We start from the raw sequence: 25,978 nt of genomic DNA, 5'->3' as shown, positions 1-25,978 counted from the left end.
CGCAGAGATCATTTAACTAGCTCAAGGCAGCCAGGTGCTAAGTGGCGGGATCAGGATTCATGGGCCCCGATTCCAAAACCCCCCGTATCTTCGTGCGCACATCATTGCCATTCCTCGCCCTTCTCCTTCTGCCACCTCGTGGAAAAATGTAAACAGAAAGTGCCTTCCCTGTGTCTGCGCTCCCAGGTCACGTCGGGCATGGAGCTGGAGCACTATGAACAGCCCGTTGTTCTGAGAGAGGACAACGGCCGCCGGCGCCGGAGGATGAAGCCGCGCAGCTCCGCGGCCAGCCTGTCCTCCATGGAGCTCATCCCCATCGAGTTCGTGCTGCCCACCAGCCAGCGCAACAGCAAGACCCCCGAGACGGCGCTGCTGCACGTGGCCGGCCACGGCAACGTGGAGCAGATGAAGGCCCAGGTGTGGCTGCGCGCGCTGGAGACGAGCGCGGCGGCGGACTTCTACCACCGGCTCGGCCCAGACCACTTCCTCCTGCTCTACCAGAAGAAGGGCCAGTGGTACGAGATCTATGACAAGCACCAGGTGGTGCAGACCCTGGACTGCCTGCGCTACTGGCAGGTGCTGCACCGGAGCCCGGGCCAGATCCACGTGGTGCAGCGGCACGCGCCGTCCGAGGAGACGCTGGCCTTCCAGCGGCAGCTCACCGCCCTGATCGGCTACGACGTCACCGACGTCAGCAACGTGCACGACAACGAGCTCGAGTTCACGCGCCGCCGCCTGGTCACCCCGCGCATGGTCGAGGTGGCCGGCCGCGACCCCAAGCTCTACGCCATGCACCCGTGGGTGACCTCCAAGCCCCTCCCGGAGTATCTGCTGAAGAAGATCACCAACAACTGCATCTTCATCATCATTCACCGCAGCACCACCAGCCAGACCATCAAGGTCTCGGCCGACGACACCCCAGGCACCATCCTCCAGAGCTTCTTCACCAAGATGGCCAAGAAGAAGTCTCTGATGGATATCCCCGAGAGCCAAAGCGAGCAGGATTTTGTGCTGCGCGTCTGCGGCCGGGACGAGTACCTGGTAGGTGAAACGCCCATCAAAAACTTCCAGTGGGTGAGGCATTGCCTCAAGAACGGAGAGGAGATTCACCTGGTGCTGGACTCGCCTCCAGACCCAGCCCTGGACGAGGTGAGGAAAGAAGAATGGCCACTGGTGGACGACTGCACGGGAGTCACTGGCTACCACGAGCAGCTGACCATCCACGGGAAGGACCACGAGAGCGTGTTCACCGTGTCCCTGTGGGACTGCGACCGGAAGTTCAGGGTCAAAATCAGAGGCATTGATATCCCTGTCCTGCCCCGGAACGCCGACCTCACGGTTTTTGTGGAGGCAAACATCCAGCACGGGCAGCAGGTCCTCTGCCAGAGGAGAACCAGCCCCAAACCCTTCACGGAGGAGGTGCTCTGGAATGTGTGGCTTGAGTTCAGTATCAAGATCAAAGACTTACCCAGAGGGGCTCTCCTGAACCTCCAGATCTACTGCAGCAAAGCTCCAGCGCTGTCTGGCAAGGCCCCTGCAGAGACTCCCGGTGCCGAGTCCAAAGGCAAAGCTCAGCTTCTCTATTACGTGAACCTGCTGCTGATAGACCACCGGTTCCTGCTGCGCCACGGGGAGTATGTGCTCCACATGTGGCAGATCTCCGGAAAAGGGGAGGACCAAGGGAGCTTCAGTGCGGACAAGCTCACGTCGGCAACCAACCCAGACAAGGAGAACTCCATGTCCATCTCCATTCTTCTGGACAACTACTGTCACCCAATCGCCTTGCCTAAGCATCGGCCCACCCCTGACCCCGAAGGGGACCGGGTGCGAGCGGAAATGCCCAACCAGCTTCGGAAGCAACTGGAAGCGATCATAGCCACTGATCCACTTAACCCTCTCACCGCAGAGGACAAAGAATTGCTCTGGCATTTTAGATATGAAAGTCTTAAGCATCCAAAGGCCTATCCTAAGCTGTTTAGCTCCGTAAAATGGGGACAGCAAGAAATTGTAGCCAAAACATACCAACTGTTAGCCAGACGGGAGGTCTGGGACCAAAGTGCTTTGGATGTTGGGTTAACGATGCAGCTCCTGGACTGCAACTTTTCGGACGAAAACGTAAGAGCCATCGCAGTTCAGAAACTGGAGAGCTTGGAGGACGACGATGTCCTGCATTACCTGCTACAGCTGGTCCAGGTAGGGATGCTGCTATGCTCCACAGAGCACTCTCCTCAAAGGGTTTATTTGGGTGTATGCGGGCACCCCATCCAGTTGTCATCAAATGCCCTTTGTCCCTAGCGTCACAATCAGTCACAGTAGATCTGATGAAGCCATGTCAAAAAATAGTGAACTGTCCCATTTACTTTTTTACTCTCTTGGAGGGGTTGCCAATAAGCATTGTGAAGACCTAAGTAATTTTGCTTTTTAGGAAAACTGGCCCTACGGGAGTACTTTGTTCTCATTTACTGTATGAGTGACAGATCCGATTTATTGAATGCTCCCTTGTGCCCAGACTCTGAGGCTCCAAGTGATTTGCATGCTGTTCTTGTATTCTCACATTGAACTCTCCCAACAGCTACGATGGAGGTCAAATTAACATTTGCATTTTATGTGTAAGGACACAGGGGCACGGAGAGTCTAAGTAGTGTGCTTCAGGTCACATATTGGGAAAGAATCAGACCAGAAATCCAAACCAGGAGGTCTGACTCCAAGCCTTACTCTTTTCACTGCCTCCAATATCCTGCATCAATCCCATGTCAGGATAGTGTGTCCTAGAGAAAAAAGGTCAGCCTCTCTGATCACACTCATCACCATCCATAGAATAACATCTCCTCTCTGGGTGGCACCTCGAAAGCCCCTCTCATTAGACAGGTCTGGTCCAGGATTTCCACTCGGGGTTCTCACATCTTTCCCTGTAGTCCAGAGGGGCTCAGCGATTTGACTACAGTTTACCTAGGAAGTTGGAAAAAAGGAGGCATGGTTCCACACACCACGGCAGTTCCCAGATGGTATTATGCTGTTTAACAAGGAAGAGGAAGTAAAGGAATTGGAAGAGAAATGTTTATTTTAGAGTGCAGCCATGTCCCTTTATTAATTCAACAACACGTACTGAGTGTTTCCCCCGTTCTGTGCTAGATACAGAGTGGTGATCACAAGCGAGCCAGTCTCTGCCCGCCTGCCCCCTTATAGCTTGCGGTGCAGTGGAGGAGATTGACAGCAAATGCATACACATACAAACAGATATTTAATACCAAATTGTGCACATGCTTTGGGGGAAAACTGCAGAGTATTGTGAGAAAATAGGCAGGAGTCCTGGGGATACTTAATTTAGCTGGAGGAAACCAGGGACAGTTTTGAGTAAGTGACGTTTGACCCGAGAGCCCGGGCTAAGTGTTAGAGACTAAACGGCCAAATCATTGCTATCGTTAGAGGAAGGCCCCGGAGTTTTCTGAGGAGCATTTTGGATATTCTCAACTTCAACTCTGAATCTTCACCTTCTCATTAGGCAGATACTTGAAACATGACACTCAACCTTTGCTTTCATCTATTAAATGTACCTAATATTTTTCTCTGCCGCTTAATTCAGATACTGACATAACACAAATGATAATTAATGAAATTTAATTCACTGATGAATTATTTTTCATTGTCATTTTCACAAGTCAATTTTGCAGAATTGGAAAATGAATAGCATTCTTCTTGGAACTGTTTTAAATGAAAAAGGTCAATAAGTAACACTAACATTGAATTTGTGGTCGTAAATTTGAGAAAGAGTCGTCATTTGTAAAACTATTTGAGACATTTTCAGATATGGCGGAATGACTCATTCCTGATGAAAATGGTCTCCTGGTTGAGATCTGCATTGTGTTTACAGAAGTGAAACACGAATAAGGTTGAAAAGACTCACGTTCGGGGTAGAAACTTACAACTGATTCTGAAGTCAGTACCGTGGCTAAATAACCACATTTTCAGAATTCAGACCTTCATGGCAGCTACAGACACCTACTGGCCCACACCCATGAGAAGCACCTTTGATGGCATGGGGATAAGAGAGAGATTATCACTCAGTCTTGATCATTTCCAAATTGGAAAACCAGAGTAGAACTGGAAATTGTACCAAGAATCCCACAAGCCTGCAAACATAAAGTGGAATGGGAATTTCTTTGGTTCCTTGGGGAAAAAAAGATAGGCCACTTCTATTTGTAAAGGAATACTCTCTAAGAGTATTTCTAATTTCATGTTAAGCCTCTCGTTATGCATACACATGATACCCACCCTCTAACTTTTTGTACGCATCTTATTTGCTAGTCTTGCGGCTGTTAAAATGATGAGCTATTGCAGACTTACTGTAAATACAGAGAATGATATAACAAATATTCATACACCCACCATTCTTAATTATTTTTTCCACTTTATTGGTGCTTTCCCTTCAGTCATAGAGCTGTCTGCCACCCGAGTCCATATCTCTGTGATAGCCAAGGCATGTGAAAACTATGAAACCTGAAGGAGCATCTAAAATCAGAGACTTTTCAGACAAAAAGCTCTGTCTACACTGCAACATGGCAGGGGGTAGTGATCACTCTGTGTGGACAGTCCAGGCCTGCTATTTACTTGCAGGAAGGGCCCGTGAGGCAGCTTGATGACTTGACAGTGAGATGCCAAACAAACGGCTTGAGCAAAAGGGGAGTGATAGGATATTTAGGATCTTCACATCTAACAAATACTTCTCTCCTTGTATGTACTATTATCTCCGCTGTCCATTTTCTTTCCAACAACCTCTTTTACATTCCACTTTTGTGGATTTGTTATAGCCATCCCCGTGTGTCCTGTCCGTCCTTCCAGTAAATCAAGTAAGCCCTTAATGGGAGATAAAGCCTTACCGCTTCACCTTTGAAATTATCAAAAGCACATAACGGTGAGTCAAGGGTTCTGGCTTCTAATCCCAGGCCCTAAGCAAGTGATTCACTCTGGCCCCAAGTGTCCTCGAAAAGAAAGGGTTGACTTGAGTGACTGGTAAGATTCTCATCACCCTCGCCCTGAAAGACCCAGGAAGGCAGACCATTTCCCCTCCATTCCCTTTTAACACAGAATGCAATCCTACGAGTGCCCATGTGTTCTTCCCTCAGGCTGTGAAATTTGAACCATATCATGACAGCGCCCTGGCCCGATTTCTGCTGAAGCGAGGCTTAAGAGTAAGTCTTTCCACCTTGATCATAGTGGGGCATTTCAAAAGTTAGCGAGAATTGACTGCCAGAGGATGAGTCGCAATAATTTCATCCTTCTCGTTCCCACCCTCAGAACAAAAGAATTGGTCATTTCTTGTTTTGGTTCTTGAGAAGCGAGATAGCCCAGTCCAGGCACCATCAGCAGAGGTTTGCCGTGATCCTGGAAGCCTATCTGAGGGGCTGCGGCACGGCCATGCTACACGACTTCACCCAACAAGTTCAAGTGATCGAGATGCTGCAGAAGGTCACCATTGATATTAAATCGCTCTCTGCTGAAAAGTATGATGTCAGTTCCCAAGGTACAGTGGCTGTGTTTTCGGGGTTCCCTTTCCAAAGGCCTTCATTTCCAAATGCCATCATCCCTGTGATTCTTCTCCTTCAGGAAGGCAAGTCACACCTTCCGAAAGGGAGCCCCAAGGACACATTTTTTAATCCTCTGTCTCTGTGGAGTAAGCAAATTTAAAGCTCTCCTTTTACACATTCATATTTTTTTGAACTATACGTATACGTGCTAATGATGAATTTATGATAATAGTCATTAAACTCTTTGAAAAATTAAAAAAGCATTATGCCGATGTAAGATGTATTAAGAACAATTGCATGCACGTACACAAAGATTAGATCTTTGCAAATATTTACCTGTTTCCTCCCTTTCAATATATGTGTGTAATTTTCAAATTTTCAGTCTTTTAAAGAAATGAATTATTGAGAAGCTAATTAAAAATTGGTGTGTAGGTATATTTATATATATATTTATTTATGTCAGTGTACTTGTATACATACGTAGATACCTCCTCTGAAGTCATTTCCAATATGATCTTCTTATCCCTAAGAAATCCTGCCCCTGCCCCTAGGAAAATTAATCACTCTTTCTCTGTATTCCCATAGGTTTGGGTTGATACTGTATTAAATTATAGTTATTAACACGTCTTTCTGGTCTGGTAAACTGCATGAGCCTTGAAACTAGGGGATATTTCTTATTCATTTTTGTATACCTAGACCCAGCACTATGGCCCCTAATGGACACACTCTAACATACTCAGCCAGTATTTTAAACGTTTAAATATTCTGAATTTCCACTTTTTCCCTCTTTTCCAATACACCCATAGTGCTCTCTCCTAAAAAATAATAATGGTAATAATCATCTTACTTTTATTTGCTTTGTATATAAGAAAGGGAAACACTTGTCCTGGCCTCCAGTATGGTATCCAGGAAGTCATCTTTAACCTACATATTTTTCCTTAGAATTTAGAATTCTGAAGAACTCTTGAATTTTGAGGCTATCACATTGTCTTCACATAACCTAACTTCCTCTCTTGAAAAGAATTTACAGAACCCTAACCGAATGGCATTTAATACAGTCTTCAAATGTCTGTTCCCCAAACCACATTGGCAGTTGAGAGTTTCACGTTGGAATGATAACTACAGTGTTCATTCCTTAGCCTTACCCTCAAAATTCCCTCCCTTACCTGACTGGCTTGGGATTCCACGGACGCAATGCACCCCCACGCTTCTATCCTCTGCTGTCTCACGCATCATGGTCGTATTGCTTACAGTAAGCCTGACTTATCATGCCACCTCTTACGTTAGTTCCTCAAAGACAGAACCCTACCCCCTGCTCCACACCAAATGGATGGAATGTTATGAAGAAATGTGGCCTCAGGAAATGTTCTAGATAATGTCGGTGACTTCTCGAACTCATGTAACTTTTGTGTGCTTTCGACAATTACAGTTATTTCACAACTTAAGCAAAAGCTCGAAAACCTGCAGAATTCGAATCTCCCAAAAAGCTTTAGAGTGCCGTATGACCCTGGACTGAAGGCAGGAGCATTAGTGGTAGGTATCACCCTGAGGTCTCCAGGTGGTCTTTGTGTCTTGGAGCTGTCTGTGTGTGCTTTACAGGGCCCTGTGGGTCAAAGCTAACGTGTATAGAGAGACAGAGAAGCTGGAAAGTCCCCGAGAGGGCTCCTGTCCAGGATTTCTCTTAAGCGCTAGCTACTCGAAGCCTCCACACCAGGCAATCTCCCATCCACTTGGTTTTAAATCAGCTCTCTTAATGAATCATTCACGTACAATAAAATTTGTTCATTCTAAGTATACAGTGCAATGAGTTTTGACAAATCATATAACCACCACCACAACCAGGATAGAGAACATTTCCAAGGAGATGTCATAGGAAAGGCACATTTCTTTCATGTGCCTTTGCAATTAGTCCTTCCCTCCTTCCATCCCCCGTCCTGGACAACAGATCTGCCTCTGTCACGTCATTGTGCTTCTCCTAGAATTTCATGAAATGGAGTCATACGGTATGTGGTTTTTGTATCTGGATCCTTTTCCTTAGCATAGTGCTTTTGAGATCCATCCACGTCACTGTGTGTGTCAGCAGCCTGTTCCTTTTTTTTAATGACTGAGTGGTATTCCCCTATGTGGATATACTACTATTTGTCTTCCATTCACCTTTTGAGTAAATAATTAACAGCGAGCTAGTGGAGTCATGGTACATGTATGTATAATTTTATAAGACACTGCCAAACTGTTTTTCCAAAGTGACTGTACCATTTTATATTCCCACCAGCAGTGTATGTGAGTTCCAACTGTCCCACATCCTCGTCAACAATATTACCAATCTTTAATTTTAGCCATTCCAGTGGTGAAGTGGTTTCTCACTGTTGCTTTTACTTGCGTATCTCTAATGATGTTGAGTATCTTCTCATGTGCTTTTTTTTTTTTGAGAAGTTTCTGTTCTCATCTTTCATTCATTTTTAATGTGGGTTGCCTTCTTATTTTTGAGTTATTTTTATATTCTGGATACAAATCCTTTATCCTTTCTCAGGTATACATTTTACAAATACCAGTCCATGGCTTGCCTTTTCATTTTCTTAGTAGTGTATTTCAAAGAGCAGAGGGCTTAATTTTGATTAAGCCCAACTTATCACTTTTTTTTATAGTTTGTTTTTTTTGTGTGTCCTACGATACATTTGCTTTATCCAGTAATTCTCACCCAGGGGTGACACCCCCCAGTACACACACACACACGTGGTAATGTCTGGAGCTATTTTTTATTGTCACAACTGGGACAATGCTACTGACATCTAGTGGGTAGAGACCAGGGATGCTGCTAAATATCCTACAATGCACAGAACAGCCCCCCAACAACAATAAATGATCTAGCCCAAAATGTCAACAGTGCCAAAGTTGAGAAATACTGCCTCATTCAATGCGACAAATACTTTTCCTAGAAGTTTCATGGTTTTCACTTTTATATGTAAGTCCTTGATCCATTTTGAGTTAATTTTTGTGTACAATGAGATCAGGTGTGGGTTTTTTAGAATTGAATATCCAACTTTTCTGGCACCATGGGTTGAAGACTAACCTTTTCCTGTTGAAATACCTTGGCACTTTTGTCAGGTATCAACTGACCATATATGTGAGTGAGTCTATATCAAGATTCTCTAGTGCACTTCATTGATCTAAATATCTAGCCTTGGGGTGTCCAGGTGGCTCAATTGGTTGAGCTTCCGACTCTTGATTTTGGCTCAGGTCATGATCTCTGGGTCGTGAGATCAAGACCCACATTGAGCTCTGCACTCAGCGGGGAGTCTGGGATTCTCTCTCTCCCTCTTCCTCTGTCCCTCCTCTCGCTCACTCTAAAATAAATAAATTAACCTTTTAAATAAAATAGATAGATATCCTTACATCAATACCACATGCTCTGGGTTACATTCAGATGATAAACCACTTCATGTTTGCATAAGAATCTTACAACAGTATACTTCCATTACCCTCCTCCCATCCTTTGTACGATTTTTATCATGCCTGTAACTCCCACATATGTTATAAACCCAATAATAATAATCATCATTATTATTGCTTTAAACAGTTAAGAATAGATTTAGCAGATTTAAGAGATTAAACATTTTTTTTAAAGATTTTATTTATTTGACAGAGAGAGAGAGAGCGAGAGAAGGAACACAAGCAGGGGGAGTGGGAGAGGAAGAAGCAGGCCTCCCGCGGAGCAGGGAGCCCGATGTGGGACTCGATCCCAGGACCCTGGGATCATGACCTGAGCCAAGGGCAGACGCTTAACGACTGAGCCACCCAGGTGCCCCAAACATTCTTTATATTTACCCACACACTTAACACATTTGGAACTCTTTATTTCTTTGTATCAGTTTGTGTGTCCATCTGGCATCCTTTTCCTTCAGCCTTAAATACTTCTTATAGTGCAAGTCTTCTGGCTAGAAATTCTTTCAGCTGTTGTTTGTCTGAGAAACCTTTTTATTCCACCTTCATTTTTGAAAGATGTTTCCCCTGGATATCGAATTCTAGGGTGATTTTTTTTCTCCCTTTCAGTAGCATTTTCTTCTGGTCTGCCTATTTTCTGACAATAAGTCTCCTGTCATTCTTATCTTTGATTTCTGTACATGTCTTTTTTCCCTGGGCTGCTTTTAGGATTTTCTTTTTAACACCGTGGTTTCTAGCAAATTGATTATGATGGACCTTGGTATGGTTTTCTTTATGTTTTGTCTACTAGCATGTGTTGAGCTTGGATAAACGGCAGAGTTGCTCTGTATTAACAGGCATGTGGGAGTACCAGGGCCCTTTTGGAAGGGGGGTGTGCCGAGGATGGGATCTGCCATTGCCTCTTTTTTTTTAATTATTATTATGTTAATCACCATACATTACATCATTAGTTTTTGATGTAGTGTTCCATGATTCATTGTTTGTGTATAACACCCAGTGCTCCATGCAGAACATGCCCTCTTTAATACCCATCACCAGACTAACCCATCCCCCCACCCCCTCCCCTCTAGAACCCTCAGTTTGTTTCTCAGAGTCCATCGTCTCTCATGGTTCGTCTCCCCCTCCGATTTCCCCCCCTTCATTCTTCCCCTCCTGCTATCTTCTTCTTCTTCCTTTTTTTTTTTTAACATATAATGTATTATTTGTTTCAGAGGCACATTGCCTCTTGGCACCTCCACAGACTCTTAGGTTTCCCCGGAACACAGTTTGAGAACCCTTGCTTTTAGGTGTTGTGACTTGCTCTCATAGAGCATTTCCAGATTTGGTAGGAACACTGTGTATTTTCACCGAAATCATTAAACATCATTTTCCAGCTAGGACTTTGTACTGGTTGTTTGTAGTGATGCTTTGCAAGAGGATTTGTGTCTCTGCATTATGCATTCATTATATGTAGGAGCCATGTGACCGTTTCCTTACAGATTGAAAAATGTAAAGTGATGGCCTCCAAGAAAAAGCCCCTGTGGCTTGAGTTTAAATGTGCTGATCCTACAGCCCTATCCAATGAAACGATTGGAATTATCTTTAAACATGGTGACGATCTGCGCCAAGACATGCTGATTTTACAGGTATGCTACCGTTAAGGAATTTTCTGTTCAATTACCTGAAAAAATAATTCCATGTTAGACCGAAAAAAAATGTCTCCTACGGATTCTGTTCCCATTCTCCTACTCCGTCCACACATGGTGATCAAAGATTCCGTAACAGAGAGTTTTCACGGGGGGAACGTGGCTGTGGACTATGAGATGTGCAATTAGTGAGCATCCCAGTTCTGTCTGTCCATGAGAAGATGCACAGCCAGATAGGTCTCCCTCCCCTAACCCCTCTTGTACACACCCCATTCCTAGTAACATAGAATATAGACGTATTTGGCCCCCTGACATCCACTTTATTTGGATTTATAGACATAGCTGTGCACCCACAGGTGCTCTCCTTAGATACATCACTTTGATATACATCCATATCCACAAACTCAAGTGAAGGATTTGACAGGAAGGAGAGAGAAGATGAACAGGCAGGTGATTTCAGAAATCGTGCAGTTAAGTAGCAAGAGTGAATGGATTACTAGAGCAGACGGTGGATGGTAATCAATGTTTGTCATCTTCCGTATTCTCTAACATTTCCAGATCAACTTTAGCTTTGCAAACTGGTGTAGTAAATCTCCATATTCCAGCTCATCACTGTAGAAGTAACATAATTTCTCATCTTTTGTGTGGTTTATTTAAAATAGGCAAACCTTGGGGCGCCTGGGTGGCTCAGTCGTTAAGCATCTGCCTTCGGCTCAGATCATGATCCCAGGTCCTGGGATCGAGCCCCGCATCAGGCTCCATGCTCCGCCTGCTTCTCCCTCTCCTACTCCCCCTGCTTGTGTTCCCTCTCTTGCTGTGTCTCTCTCTGTCAAATAAATAAAAATCTTTAAAAAAAATTTTAAAAATAGGCAAACCTCATTGATTTAAATGTGGCCTATTTAAAAATTGGTCGTGTTTTCCATTCTTTCCATTTCTGCTTGTACTTATTTCTAATATGGAAACAATAATACCTTTTGCTCTCTTTTCAAGAATCCTATGTGTATTGTCCCAGAAGTATTAAAAAGAAAGAAAGAAAAAGAAATCCTTCAAACCTTTTGAAGGTTTATGGCATTTCCCATAAATCTGTAGACTCCTTTGAATTATCCAAAGACAAGAGCTTCAGAAATGCAAAGCATCACTGTGCATCACTGTGTCCTTCCTCTCACTTTGCAGGGAGGTTTGCACTTGCCTTTTATGTACTTGTTTTGATGCTGAGGCATACTTCTTGGCAGGTGAGGGCAAGTTACAAAAGCTCATGAAGCCTTAGTCTCTCCACCTGCAGAATGGGAATGATAATCCTACTCACAGGATAGGGTAAATGCAAAGGATCGACATAAAACAGACTCAGTAAAGTAGCCAGCATTCTCATCACTGTTAGTGTTGCCTTGGGTTAACCCAAGAGCGCCTTATGGGTGAAAACTCATAAGAACGTCAGAGTGGAACATTTTTTGTTGTGGTGATAAAATACACATAACTGGAGTGGAACCTCTGAACAGCTGAAACGTGATTACCACCTCTCCCTGCACTAAGTCCATTCATCCTCTTCCCCGGAGTACATCTCAGGGACCAAACTTAAGAGGCTCCCAAGGAATGGGAACTTCAGAGCACCCCACTGATAAATAAACTACAGCTGTTACTTACAGAGTGTACGTTAACGTACATATTTCACGTTTCCAGTTAAGATTGTCGGGTTTTTTAAAGGAGAAGAAAAATACATTAAATATGTATTTCTAATGGAAACATTTTTTTGTGTCCGATGTCTAGATTCTACGAATCATGGAATCCATTTGGGAGACTGAATCTTTGGATCTGTGCCTCCTGCCATATGGCTGCATTTCAACTGGGGACAAAATAGGTATGTGGTCACCTCGGGAGATGAATGTACTGCTCAGCTCACTTTAAAGGATCCTAAGCCCTTTAGTGCAGGCATTTAATACCTGGAAAATTACAAACATAATCCATATAAAAAGGAAGGCAGTGTTCCAAGGCTGGTGCATGTGTCTCTCGATTTAATGTGGATCTGTTGAAAATATACAAATGTGGGATTCCAATCCTGTGACTATACATGGCAATGATTTTAGTAAGAACTCATTCCCTCCTCTCTACTTCTCCACGTCTAAACTGTAGCTTGTTTCACTGCACATTAAACTTCTCTCTCACAAATAACATTTAAAAATAGATGGTAAGATCTGTCACTTATTTCAATATCTTAGAATTCACATTATTGAAGCGATTATATACTCGACTCTTAGGTGCTTTTATAGACGTTTAACATTTTTGTTTCCACCACAGATATTTTTATTTGAGCTTCTGATCTGAGAACTGTATAAAACCACTTCCATTTGACCCTTTGATTAAAAAAAGGAAAAGGCACAGTTTGCCAAGCACCTATGCTCAGCACATACATGCTTTTACTTACTACTTTTTTTTAAATATTTTTATTTATTTGACAGAGACACAGTGAGAGAGGGAACACAAGCGGGGGGCGGGGGGTCGGAGAGAGAGAAGCAGGCTCCCCGTGGAGCAGGGAACCCAAGGTGGGGCTCGATCCCAGGACCCTGGGACCATGACCTGAACTGAAGGCAGACGCTTAACGACTGAGCCACCCAGGCGCCCCTACTTATTACCTTTTAAAAACCAGCCTTTCATCTTTTCATTCAGGGATACTGAAAGCATGTCCCACAAAACTTCCTCCATCCTCCTCTTCTTTCTCTCCCTCCTAAGACAACCAACAGCACAAACCTAGACAATAGCCCCCTCCCATCAACAGCGACACAGCCGTTCACCCTGTGGGTCAGGCGCCAGGCCCCAGTTTACATCAGATTCTGTGCCTCCTCCCACAGGCATGATCGAGATCGTGAAGGATGCCACGACAATTGCTAAAATACAGCAAAGCACAGTGGGCAACACGGGGGCGTTCAAAGATGAGGTCCTGAGCCACTGGCTCAAAGAGAGATGCCCTGTTGAAGAAAAGGTGAGCTCCTGCTTCTCCCAGTGCCGGAGGCTCCTTACAGGCTCGTCATTTATGTAGCAGTGACGGGTTCACGTTTTCAAAGGATCTACCCATGTCGTGCCTCCTGATGTTGGGTGAAACCTTTTCCTTGTGAGGCCGCGGGGGTTTTAAGTGCCTCCCCGGGGGACACGGCAGATCTGTGTAAAACGCAGGCGCTCCGTTCAGAATGCTGTGAACATTGGCTTCTCCTTTATCAGGCACGCTTTGCATAAAATTTGGCTCTATGAAATAATGTGTTGGTACTTTTTAGGACAGTCCATTTTTGTTGTTCAGTAGAAAAATGTAGTCACCGTGTACCTTCCTACCTGGGAAATGCCACCTATCCTATCAGCAAATTGCTAATTTACTGCCCCCCCCCCATCTAAACGGTGAATTATGGATGCGGCAAATGTCAGTTCCAGCATCCTTCTGAAGGACATATGCTGCATCCTTCAAGCTGCGTGCTTGGGCTGTTTGGCTGTCGTTTCAAGTTCTGCTGCATAGGATTAGCACTTCTCATTTGCATGGTTAGCAGCCTTTTGGGGAGGAAATATAATTAGCAGCATTTATTAGCCTGCTATACATGTGAATTTGTGAACCTGTGCATACTTGAAGCGGTCACAAGCAAAACATATGTTCACTGATGAAGGAGAAACAATTATGGGTTCTGTGGCATTGTCGGCAAGCGATGCATGGAGCGGAAATGAACCCTTTGATCAACTGTTGCTCTTTGACTCTTGTTTCCTCCGCCTGCTCTTGTGAGTCACTGACTCTTCACCTAAAACATAAGGAGAGCGCTGAGAAAGTCGGCACCTAGTAGATAGAACGTGAATGAAATCAGGCACAGCCCACCTGCTGTCTGAAAATGGTTCCCAGACGGTGCCTTTTTGGAAGTCGTCTGTACTTGACCCGGGCTGCTCTCTGTAGTTAGAACACAACTGATATTCGGACACCTTCTAATTAGTTTCAGGCAGCGGTGGAGAGATTTGTTTATTCCTGCGCTGGCTACTGTGTGGCTACCTTTGTTCTTGGAATAGGCGACAGGCACAACGACAATATTATGATCACAGAGACAGGTGAGTTTATTTATTATTGTTTTTTACTGTGGTAAAATATATATAACAAAATGTACCACTTTGGTTTTAAGTGTAGTTAAATGGCTTTAAATGCTCACATTGCCACGCCGCCATCACCACCATCCCCCAGAACTTTCTCACCTTCCCCAACTCAAACACTGTCCCCACTGAACTAGTACTAACCCCCCTTTCCCCTTCCCTCTGCACAGAGTGATATTTACACAGGGTTCAAGGTGGGAGCACACATCTAGAAGTCATTACTGGGCAGGGACATAGACGCTGTGATCACCCGAGAGAGGACCCGGGAGAGAATAATCGAAGAAGATGCCAGAAATGAGACTTCACAAGGAAAAGCCAGAGAGCAGCTAGAAAGTTGGGTAGGGGCGTATGCCAGAAGCTGGTGAAGGCGGGTGTGGTCAGTGGCGTCCGGCGCGGCAGAGAAGTGACGACAAGGACTCCCAGATGTCCTTACATCTGAAACGCTCTGCCTTCCTAACCTAGCCCTCGTCACTAGCTCACTGACCGCCCCGACAGTGGTCAGTACTGGCTACCATGCCAAGAAAGGTTTCTCTAAGAAATCTGGACCAACTGAAGAGTAGAGCCTGGAAAAAGCACCAGACTGGGGTAAATCGCTTGCTCTCTGTGAGAAGCAAAAGATGCCATGTATTTATGGACCATACGTGTGATATGGGCTATCTAAACAGGAGATGATGGTAATCATGGTGGTAATAGTGACAGTGGTGGAAATGGAGTCAAAGGGGATTCAAAAGGTTTATTTCTATGGCGCTACTCAAAAGTAAAATGTGAGTGCCCTTCCCCCAAGCAGCGCCAACCATCCGTGTATCCTGAGTCACATAAAGGGCGTAAGAGAGTCCCGGGCATAATGATGACAGATTAGCCAGAGCGTCTGGACTTAACAGTTCTAAGAATAATTCTGAGACGAGTCGAGAATTTTTTTTTAATGGCATTTGGCTGTCATTTAAAGAACACCAGAAGGATATCAAAAACACACTTGGTTCAAAGAGTGCTTTGTGGTTACACTACACACACCTGCTAAGCTGAAAAATATCACAAGCTGATGAAACAGGGTAAAAATAGCTCTCTCACCCAAGATAGCTCATTTTCAGGCATCTTAAAAAAATATTTCAGGAAATAAACAAACCAAAGTGTTGTTACAAGTGATTGGGCCACTATAATGATGTCAGACATTTTCTTCTCCGAAGGAAACCTATTTCATATTGACTTTGGACACATTCTTGGGAATTACAAAAGTTTCCTGGGCATTAATAAAGAGAGAGTGCCGTTTGTGCTAACCCCAGACTTCCTGTTTGTGATGGGAACTTCTGGAAAGAAGACAAGCCTGTACTTCCAGAAATTTCAGGTAATTGGCCTCCTGCTTCCTGGCCTCCGGGAACGCCAACCAGAGGGTGCCTACCGGGCACAGGAGCCCCCCCACCTCCGGCTCCACTCAGGCTTCTCTGCCCACCCTCTGTGGCAGACACCATCAGTCCTCCCTGTTTCCTCCGTTCCATCCCCAAGTGCAAAATGCCACTCCTCTGTCACCTCCCACCTCAAACCAAATGGCAAGCGAAATGAAAGCATTCCGTAATCAGTGGGACAGGCAGATACAGGACACTGGGATGACCCCTGTACTGAAGAGGGGCTTGACCGAGGAGTGCCTCCGAATATTTTTCTCTAGTCAAGCCAGGGCCTAGAACAACCAAATTTTACCTGTTCCTTTCAGGACGCTCACACAGGTGGGAGCTTCCCTTGTGTTTGCTATAGGTGTGTGTTTATAAATTACCGACAGAGGGCATGGTGGCCGCGCCACTGGACTCTTGTCTCCTGTGTGTGAAGGACAGTCCCTTCTCTCACTTGCAATCCTGTCAACATGTCTGCAGGTGGTAAAACCAGCTCTGACACGACCTGCTTACCAGCCCACGAGCTCTGACACGGGCAGCCCATCTCCCCGGGGGGTTCACGTCCTCCTTTCTTTTTCATTCCTTCCTGGTCTCCATCCACTTTTGACTACCAAATATTTCAAACACCCGAGGAGTAAAATTTTCACACTTGCAAATTTAATAACTGTGAATGAATAGAACTGAAAATTACTACCTAATTGCCACATACAATACCTACATGGAACCCCTACAAACACGAAACACATCAGTGGAGGCGAAGAGTGAGCACTTCATCTGCGCCTGCGCCTTGGGTCCCCATTAAAGACCCCCCCCACCACCCCCACCCCCGTCCCCCAGCCTTAGGGCCTCTTCAGCACAGTTTGGTTTGCAATTAGCGTTTTAGGAACAAATCTTTTTTCCGGAGTCTCTTCTTGAGTCGCCTGTGATCCTTGGGAGGTGGCCCGGGCCCTGCAATTCAGTGCAACAGGAACTGGGAGATGTGTATTGTTTTGGAAGCTGTCTGTTCTTGTTCGTTCTCCTGGCTGATTTCGATTTGATTACAGGACTTAATCCTCCCACGGTTCCGGGAGTGTTATCAGAGAAACTGAGATCTCTGGGGCCAGATGGTCTTAGGATTTTTGGGGGGTGTGTGTGTGTGTTTCTGTGTAAACTCAACTGGGTTTCAGACTACTTCCAGGGATTTGACACATTTCAGTCCTGTTTTTCTTTAAAGTTAAAAATCACATATTTTGACAACTTCCTGGAAGAGAAAAATGGTTCAAAAAAAAAAAAAAACCTGAAGAACTTTACCATTTAAAGAAGAGGGGGACCCTCAGTTCTCTCCCAGAGGAGGGGGTTCATCCACATAGCCTCATGCATAGCAGCAATCATGCCATTGAGAGTCGGGCATGCAGGAGTCCGTCCTCACCGACAGGCTTTCCTGCTGTCTCTGTGTGTGTTCTCTTTCTCTCGCTCAGTGGTTTTCCCCAGAATGACTGCCCATCTCTCCTGTTCCTGTAGACCCCCACAGGGCCCATGCCACCCCTAAAATCCCAGCAGTATTTACCCCTTTACTCTTCTTCGTTGTTAAGCTTCAAAATATTCTTTAATGAAGATTTGGACGTGGGAGGCCAAGGAAAGGTCGCTCCCTGTCCCAGGCAGCTTCGACCCAAAGCAACGACCCTCTGCAGGGAGCCTTTGCACTATTCTCTCCCTCTGGGACCATTGCTCTGTCCTTTGTGACCAAAGCTTCTTTCCCAAACCGCTAAGACCTCCCTCACCAAAGTGACCTCTAGGCAGTGTGCACTGCTAAAAACACACCTTCGTGAATTTTACTGTACTTGCGTGTCTGTGTTCTAGAGCACAGGCCTGCAGTTTAAGTATCTGTGAATATATGGACTTTGAGCCTTAAGCCCAGATCCAGAACAGCACTGTGGCTGAAGGATGGGCTTTGGAGCAGGCAAATAGCTTGAATCCTGGCTCGCTACTCAATATCTCTGCATGTGATACAAAGTACTCATCTGTTCAGAACCTTGGATTCCTCTTCTGTAAAAAATGGCAACAGGAAGACCTACTTCATGTGGTATTTTTCAGGATTATCTGAACAGAATAGGTAGGATGCTCATCCCAGTGCCTAGAGCACAGCCGAAATCCAATACCCAATGGCCTCCATTGTCACGTATATGGCAATGGGTCTTTGAACTTTGAAAACTTTTAAGTTGAGAAGCCCTCTTAGAAATGAGAGCACAACAGCAATATACAAGCAATATACAAAACACAAAAAAGTAGAGGTGTTCTGGTGAAAGAGCAAGGGGAGGGGGTCCAAGCTCTGCTTGCCCCGCCATCCTGCCCCCTTGTCTGCCCCCCCACCCCGATACTATCCCCACGCTCCTCACTCACAACAGGAAAAAAGCTGACCACATCCCCATGTGTGTATACAATTATACGTATACAGGCTTCCTAAAGTTTCAGCCTGACAAAGATGAGTAGCAGGTTTTTCATCATTTGACTCAGACCTTGTGACAATTTTTTTTTTAACATACTACCAAGCCTTCCAGAAGTTTTTCTGTTTCTTAGTCTTATGTTCCTTTTTTGAGATGAAAAGTCCTTCAAGCTCTGGGAGTACGTTTCTAAACTCTCTAAATAGCGCCACAGGATCTTGTATAATAAAGCTGCCATTTTTAGGTAGGCTGGGAAATGTTGTATATATTTACATTTTGAATCAAAGGTGTCCTCATTTCCAGCAGACCGCTAATTTGGAATGATAAGGTTAATTAATGCACGCAGCACATTTGAATAACCTGTTAGGGAGGGTGAAGAAAAGCTGACCCACTTTTCATTAAGGGTGAGGTGAGCCTTCTCCACAAAGACATGAAAACATACCTAGCTCCTGGCCAAAGGCTCAAAGGCCGGAAACTGAAAGAGGAAGGCACTGCTTTATCTCCCCTCTTCCTTTTTTCCAAAATACTTGTTAAGCCCAGGACCATCTTAATAAATTATTTCTAGAATAGGGTCGACTTTAGGAGCAAGCTGTAATCAGACAAAAAGGCACAAAACCAAGGCATGCTTACTATTTGAAACCAAGAACATCCGTTAGCCTTCGGAGCAGCATCCTGGACACCAGGTGCTAAACAGAAACATGTCAATGATGATGATTTTGATAAATAAAGTCTCCTTTGAAAAATCTCTCCCTTACCAAAAGAGTGAAAAGACAAAACCATACTTTACCCACTGACAATTGATTTTAGAAACACTGTGCTTTAAATTTCACTAAATGGTTTTAGAACCTCTATGACATACAAACACATATCATTAGCAAAGGAAATATGGCTCCCCTTTTTTTAATCTAAGAACGTGGGGGCTTTTTCCTAATTTTAAAAGCAGTAAATGTGTTTTAAGTCAGTAAAATATTAAAAATATCAGGAAGATACTAAAAACCCACCTTCCAAAAATAATACTGTTAACATTTGAGTGTTTTTCCTTCATTCTATTATTTGGCCTTTGAGAAGGTTGTAAATTAATCAGGATTTGGTTAAAAACTGAACTGAAGCAATAGATACAGTGTTACCCCCTATTAACTGTTCAGTGGCTTCTCACCTCACTTTGCAGCAAACCTGAGTATCTAAGCTTGCCCTGCAAGGCTCCACTCAGGGTGCCCCTGCCCTCTCCAGCCAGACCCCATGGCACTCTCCCCACACTCTCTCACTCGGTCAAGGCCACGGTGGCCTTCTCCCTGGAACACCCTTCAGGTCTCCGCTTCCACGTCATTCCTCCGAGCAGTCTCCTACGTGGGGGCCCTGGCGTTATCCTTTGCCCCTCCCTGCACCTGGGACAGCATATCACTGTCCGTGCAAGTCTGTGGCAGCCGCGCCACGTCTGACCTGAATCCCTCCTGTGGGGCCTGAGGCATAGTGAGCGCTCAGTAGGTTGTGGAGGGGAGAGGGCAGAGAGGAGGGGAGAGGGTGGAGGGGCAGTTCCTGCCTGTCCTTGGCACACAGTAGGCACTGAGCAAATGTATGTTACATAAAGCTAAAGAAACCAGGGAAGCCAAATAACACCTTCCCGGGCACATCTGTGCAAAACAGGTGGCTCGATGAACACACTTAAAAGGCATTTGCCCCAGATGTCACCCTTTTTTTTTTTAAAGATTTTATTTATGTATTTGACAGAGAGAGAGAGACAGAGAGGGAACACAAGCAGGGGGAGAGGGAGAGGGAGAAGCAGGCTTCCCACGGAGCAGGGAGCCCGATGTGGGGCTCGATCCCAGGACCCTGGGATCATGACCTGAGCCGAAGGCAGACGCTTAATGACTGAGCCACCCAGGCGCCCCTAGATGTCACTCTTAAGAAGCGTTTTATAGGAGAGAGTTCGGGCACCCATTCGTTGTGTTACTTTAATCTCGGGGGCCAGCTTTATCAGGCCCCACCTGGTGTCCACCACTGGCAGTGCGGGCCCCATGCCGGGGAGGCTCAGCCCCGCGCCCGCTCTCCGTGCGGAGTCCTGACTTGGGTTGTTAAGAACCGTCTCCACTGTCATCTTGCTCTCATCTTGGATCCCAGGTTCTTTCAACTATTTCTGCCTCAGTTTCTCCAGCAGGGCCCTGCTTGTTAACCTGCCTCTAGGACCGGGGCCCTGCTTCCTCCTGCCATTTGCCTTGCTGGAACCTCAAGTACTATCCTAACGCCCGCCACAGGGACTCTAGCGTCTGACCCTTCTGAGGACTGCGGCCCCCTCCCCGGTATTCCCCACTCCTGCCCTCTGACCGCCCTTCCTCGTGCTGGTAACCCTGCGTTCGTCTACACTGAGAACTCGCTGTACTTACCACCTGCCCGGCTGCACTCTCTCAGCCTCCTGCTCCGTCCTCTGGTAGTCACCAGGCCCTGTTTTTCCGTATCCAAGAGAGCACGCTAGTTCAACACACACGTACTATCTGCTACATGTCAGGCACTGTGCCAGGCCCGCAGAAGGCTCAGGACTGTGCTCGCAAGGCAAGATGCCTTTACGGTTGAGTCCCCTTCCGGGATGACGTTCCCTAATCCATCCTCCTCTTAAAGCAATGACTCTTGCCAAAATGGCCTGCTGCGCATTCAGCATTGATTCATCCTGGGTTTGCAGACTAGCTACAGTGTGCCAGACTCTGTGCTGGGCCCGGGTGACAAGGAGCAGGGAGACACAGCCCCAGCACACGGCGGGAGGCGGGCACGTGTACGCGGGCGTGCACGAACACACACACACACACACACACACACACACACACACAGCTTTGTTCCAAGGATTTCAAAAGTGGTTTGCAGACCGAGCCATGATTCCTGCCCTGAGGGTTAGTTAGAAAGGGACTGTGAACGAAGGGTTCTTATCGGGCATTGATGGATAAGATCAGTTCCATTTTTGCGAGGCAGATACAGGGAGGGAAGGAACATCCAGGCAAAAAGAGTAACATTAGCCGGGGCATGAAGTCAGTATTTAGTATCAGTATTTAGGAACAAAAAGTACAGTTACCCGGTATGGATGGAACACAGGTATAGCTGGGAATGTGTGGTGAAATTTGGGTCAAGGAAGGAAAATTGCATCCAGTTTGAGGCAATGCAAGGGCTGGATGGGGGGGAGGGGCGGGTAGAGAGCAAGCAAAGGAGTCATTTGGAGCTCAATTGATGAAACACAAATGACTGTAATAGAGGCCTATTATAGGTCAACAGGGAGATGACAAGTTTATGTGTCGAACTGCCCATAAAACACTGAGTTGAGAAAGGATTCCCTCTTGGGATCTGCACCCTGGACCACTAACAAGGTCAAGCTCAGCCGCCTCTCTCCAGGCCCGAATCAGATGCTCAGGACTGTACTATCCACTGGGAGATAGCCTCAGAGAAGGGTCCAGCATCTGTCATCTGTAGGCGCTGGAATCCAGTGGTGTGGAATCTGCCCCAGACACAGCCTCGGAAGATGGCCTTGAATTGGACTGATGTGTTAATCTGCCAGCACGCAGGGTCACTCAGTGCCTAAGATATTGGACCCCTGTGACTTTTAAACATCAAGAATAACTTCCCAACTGGCATCTTCTCTCAATGTTTAGTTTCTTGTAGAGAATTGTTTTGTCTACCCAAAGAGTATTACTGAGGGTGTTATTCCCTATGTTACAAAAAGTGTACTCTTTATGGAGATCCTCTTGCGAAATCGCTATTAGGTCATAGTCTCTAGAAAGTCTGTGTTTCTCCTAAACAAATAGTTTCTTAAAATCCTCTGAACACTGGATGAAGTAAGGGGTTTGATTTTCCTTTTGGCTACAGATATATTTAAGATCGTCCACAGCAAGTATATAGCGTTTGCGATGTATAAGCGTTGAACTGGTCTTTGTCCCAAACCCACTGTGATCATTTCCTTTGTCCTTCCTTTCCTTTTTCTACCCACTTCAGATTAATGTTATTTTGACTTCTGTGTACCCAGATAATTCACCTTCAGTCCTTTCTGGAACAGGCGAGAACACACACACATACCCCTACAGACAGTCCATTTAGAATACCTGACTAATGAAGGACAGTGTAATTGTAACCTGTAGGTTTCTAAGAAGCTTCTAAGTACTTGAGAACATGGCAACACAGCCCTTCCCCTGGTAGACAGAGCTGGTCTGAGAATCATTTTTAAGAGGTCCTTAGAGAGAAGGTTCCTAATTCAAACACAACAAATGCACAGCCAAGTATCAGACACACTCTTCCTTCAGATTTACCAGAAAATGCTTCCTCCTGCATCATTAGGTCTGCTAACTGGTGTCTCTCGGTTTTGCCAAAATAACTTCTAAAGGCATCGCCTAAACCAATTCATTGATTTTTTTTTAATACAAAATAAAACCCTCTCTGACAGAAATCTTATTTCTCTCCACTGCCTCCTTCCTTAGCAGACGGAGGCAGCCTTACTGTTTAGAAAAAGTCAGTGGGTGCGGACACTGCTTTTCATTGATGAATCTTTGGGAGTTTTTCTCCTCTTTCTCCCTCTCGGCCCTGGGGTTCCTGTTTTGTAGTCCTGGGGTTACTTCCTCATTTTTGTCAATATGTGTGTGCAGTAATATTTCACTTCCACTTGTTTCTAGATGAGAATGGAGGAGTTTGGTTTAAGAAAAAGTAGGCCTATTCCCTATGACCTTGGACAGTCTGAAGTAGCCAGAGCTCATTGGTGGTTAAGAAATTAGTAGACTGGGGCACCTGGGTGGCTGAGTCGGTTAAGGCCTTTGGCTCAGGTCATGATCTCAGGGTCCTGGGATGGAGTCCCATTTGCTTCTCCCTCTGCCTCTGCCCTTCCCCCCTACTCGTGCTTGCACTCACTCCCGCTCTCTCTTCTCTCTCTCAAATAAATAAAATCTTAAAAAAAAAAAAAGGAAGAAATTAGTAGACTGTATATAGAAAGCTTTCTGTTTAATGAACTACTTTCGGCCCAGTTAACGAAACAAGTTTTGACCCTGAAATGGTAATGAATTCCTTTGTTCCCAAGACTTACAGGAGTGTAGCTTTGTGAAGACAAGCCTTTCCTTTGGTACTAGATGCTATAATTAAGGCATTTGAATCAACTATGAAATTAAGAGCTGATGTGCTGTGTAGACTCAATCTATTTATTAACTACTCCTGGATAGCGTTCCGGCTAACAGTAACAATATTTCAGCGTTCCCCACATTCACGCTCATTAACAAGTACATTACACTGAGTTCCTGAAATCGGATTCTTCCTTTACCCCTTCTTCTCCACTCCATATCATACAGCCTTCCCCAGGCAGCTGAGAAGGAGAGGAAGAGGATGTTTGAGGTCAGTGCCAGGCAGTCCTGGCAGAAGGGAAAATTCTGCTGCTCCAGCCAGTCACTTCTGTGTTCTGTGATTCCCCCTGAGCTCCCCAAGCCACATCCTCAGTCCCTCAAACCACAGGCCTCCGGCCCAACGCAGCATAGCCAGGGCACTCTCACACACACCCCGTGGCTGAGTACAAAGGGCAGAAATGAAACTTCTGGGGCTTGAGGGGGCGGAGAACCACCTGCAGATGCAGCCAGGCCACTATCCACTTCCAACTTGCTCCCCACCTCCGCGTCGAGAAGTGTGTGTTCAATAATGCAACTTCGCATTCTATTAATAATAATTGCCAACCACTCACACGGCACTTAAATCTCACCACCACCCTATGAAACGGGTCTTATTATTCTTCTTATTCTACAGATGAGGAAACTGAGCTCCAGAGAGGTTAAGTGATTTCTCCGATGACAAGCAGCTTGTCCGTAATAAAGCCAAGAGCTGAATGCAGGCAGCGAAGTGTGACTGCACTTCTCACCCCGACTCCATACTGTCGCTGAGCCAAAGAGAATTACATCTCTAACGAAGGCTCCAAGTCTGCGCTGCCGGTCGGAATTTACACATTGTGCCTGACCAGTATGGGGCGTGCAATTTGAGGATGAAATTTCTTCCTCACAGACATGACCCTTCACACACAGTGAAAATCAGAACTGAATAACCTCAAGCCTTAGGTAGATGAGATGTCCTGAGAGAGGGAGAGAGACAGAGACACAGGACAGTTCTTTTCCTTTAATACATTTCCGTGTGCTACAGTGACGAGTGAATCCATGGGTTCCACTTAAAAATATACACTGAGCACCTACGGATTGGTATTAAAATACCTTGGCCCCAGATTCATTTTCCTTCTCAAAAATTTTCTATTAAAGAGTTTGACCACACAGTGAGCTCAGACAGCAAGCGGTGTGCCTGGAGCCCCCAGTGCACAGAAGGCTAGAAAATAATCAGAAATCAGAATGTACTCTAATTCAAAATCAAAAGGCATCTCCATCTATGCCCTTGTGAAAATTGTGTGAGCTGACCAATTAATGAGCCAGTTGCCCCAGGGTGAGGTCTGCCCTTGTGTAATTACCAAGAAATGAGAGCGACCTTGGTGGGTCCTCTGGATGAGCAAAAGGTAGTGATTTCCAGCCATAAGTGGAGTCATTAAGGATGTAAGAGCCCGAATGCACTGGGGCCAAGGCAGGAACAGCCCAGGCTTTTGGGTCTGGAAGTCTCCAGCTCCAAGGCAAGTAGGCAGAGAGGAGATACAGAGCGATCTCCCCTCCAGGCAGGGAAAGGAGATACGATCTCTTATTGAACGCTCACCATGTGCCGGCCCCAGGGCCAGGCATTTTATATATATTGTCTCGCTTAATGTCAGAATAGTCCATGGGCTTTTCTACTTGGACAGGGTGATGCGTCCATGGTCCAGCCTTGCCGTACAGAATGACACAGGCATGACCACCATTACTGCGACTCTCAGCCGGCCACGTGCAACTGACACAGACAAGATCATCCAAAAGCAAAAAGGAAACTCACTACCTCAACATTTGGCCTGTTAACCTGATAGTCTTTTTTCTCTATAAATATTTTGTGTTCGTTTACCAACATGGGCTTACACTACATGTGTTGTTTGATGCCCACTTTTTAACTCAGACACTGTTACACGGTCATTCCATATTCCTGTCCAGTCTCACTCCAGCAGTTAGAAAGCACGCAGCTGGAGGGACTCTCATCAATCCTTTTTATCAACCCCGACTTGTAGGATATCCAGGTTACCTTCAAGGTCCTGCATTTTTAAACAACGTTCTGCTGAATATTCTTGTAGACCAAGTACTGCAAAAAATGATCCAATTTTTTTTAAAGGTAAATTTCTAGCATGGAAATTGCCGGGTAAAAGGATATAGACATTTTTAAAATCCAGTTTATTGAGGCATAATTCACCTACAGCAGAACTGGGCCTTTTTGCGTGTACATTTCCTTGAATTTTGATGAAAGGCATTGGTCACGTAACCACCACCGCAATGAAGTTCTAGAACACTTATTAGTAACTTAAAGCTTTTGATGCATGTTATCAAATTGTCCACTAGTAAAATTATACCTATTCCCACCTTCTG

General features: G+C 45.4%; 1 protein-coding gene and 1 long non-coding RNA gene across 7 annotated transcripts in view; one reads left to right on the top strand and one right to left on the bottom strand.

Moving 5' to 3' along the window:
- The window catches only part of LOC118546359 (uncharacterized), a 566,662-nt gene that overhangs the window by 525,786 nt on the left and 14,898 nt on the right, over nucleotides 1-25,978 (bottom strand). The window lies entirely within an intron of this gene.
- The window catches only part of PIK3CG (phosphatidylinositol-4,5-bisphosphate 3-kinase catalytic subunit gamma), a 34,046-nt gene that overhangs the window by 2,030 nt on the left and 6,038 nt on the right, over nucleotides 1-25,978 (top strand). For 3 of the 4 annotated variants that reach the window (XM_036109061.2, XM_078060024.1, XM_078060025.1), the window contains exons 2-10: nucleotides 187-2,193; nucleotides 5,124-5,189; nucleotides 5,296-5,521; nucleotides 6,955-7,058; nucleotides 10,445-10,591; nucleotides 12,356-12,446; nucleotides 13,435-13,565; nucleotides 14,548-14,659; nucleotides 15,883-16,040. In XM_036109061.2, coding sequence (XP_035964954.1) covers nucleotides 199-2,193; nucleotides 5,124-5,189; nucleotides 5,296-5,521; nucleotides 6,955-7,058; nucleotides 10,445-10,591; nucleotides 12,356-12,446; nucleotides 13,435-13,565; nucleotides 14,548-14,659; nucleotides 15,883-16,040 — 3,030 coding nt within the window. In that variant the 5' untranslated portion in view covers nucleotides 187-198. Of the gene's footprint in view, nucleotides 1-186; nucleotides 2,194-5,123; nucleotides 5,190-5,295; nucleotides 5,522-6,954; nucleotides 7,059-10,444; nucleotides 10,592-12,355; nucleotides 12,447-13,434; nucleotides 13,566-14,547; nucleotides 14,660-15,882; nucleotides 16,041-24,248; nucleotides 24,431-25,978 lie in introns of all 4 variants that reach the window. The other variant, XR_013443079.1, reaches the window with a different exon arrangement.

The sequence above is a fragment of the Halichoerus grypus genome, chromosome 12 (assembly GCF_964656455.1).
Source record: "Halichoerus grypus chromosome 12, mHalGry1.hap1.1, whole genome shotgun sequence".
NCBI classification, from domain to species: domain Eukaryota; kingdom Metazoa; phylum Chordata; class Mammalia; order Carnivora; family Phocidae; genus Halichoerus; species Halichoerus grypus.
This window is presented reverse-complemented; position numbering and strand designations above follow the sequence as displayed.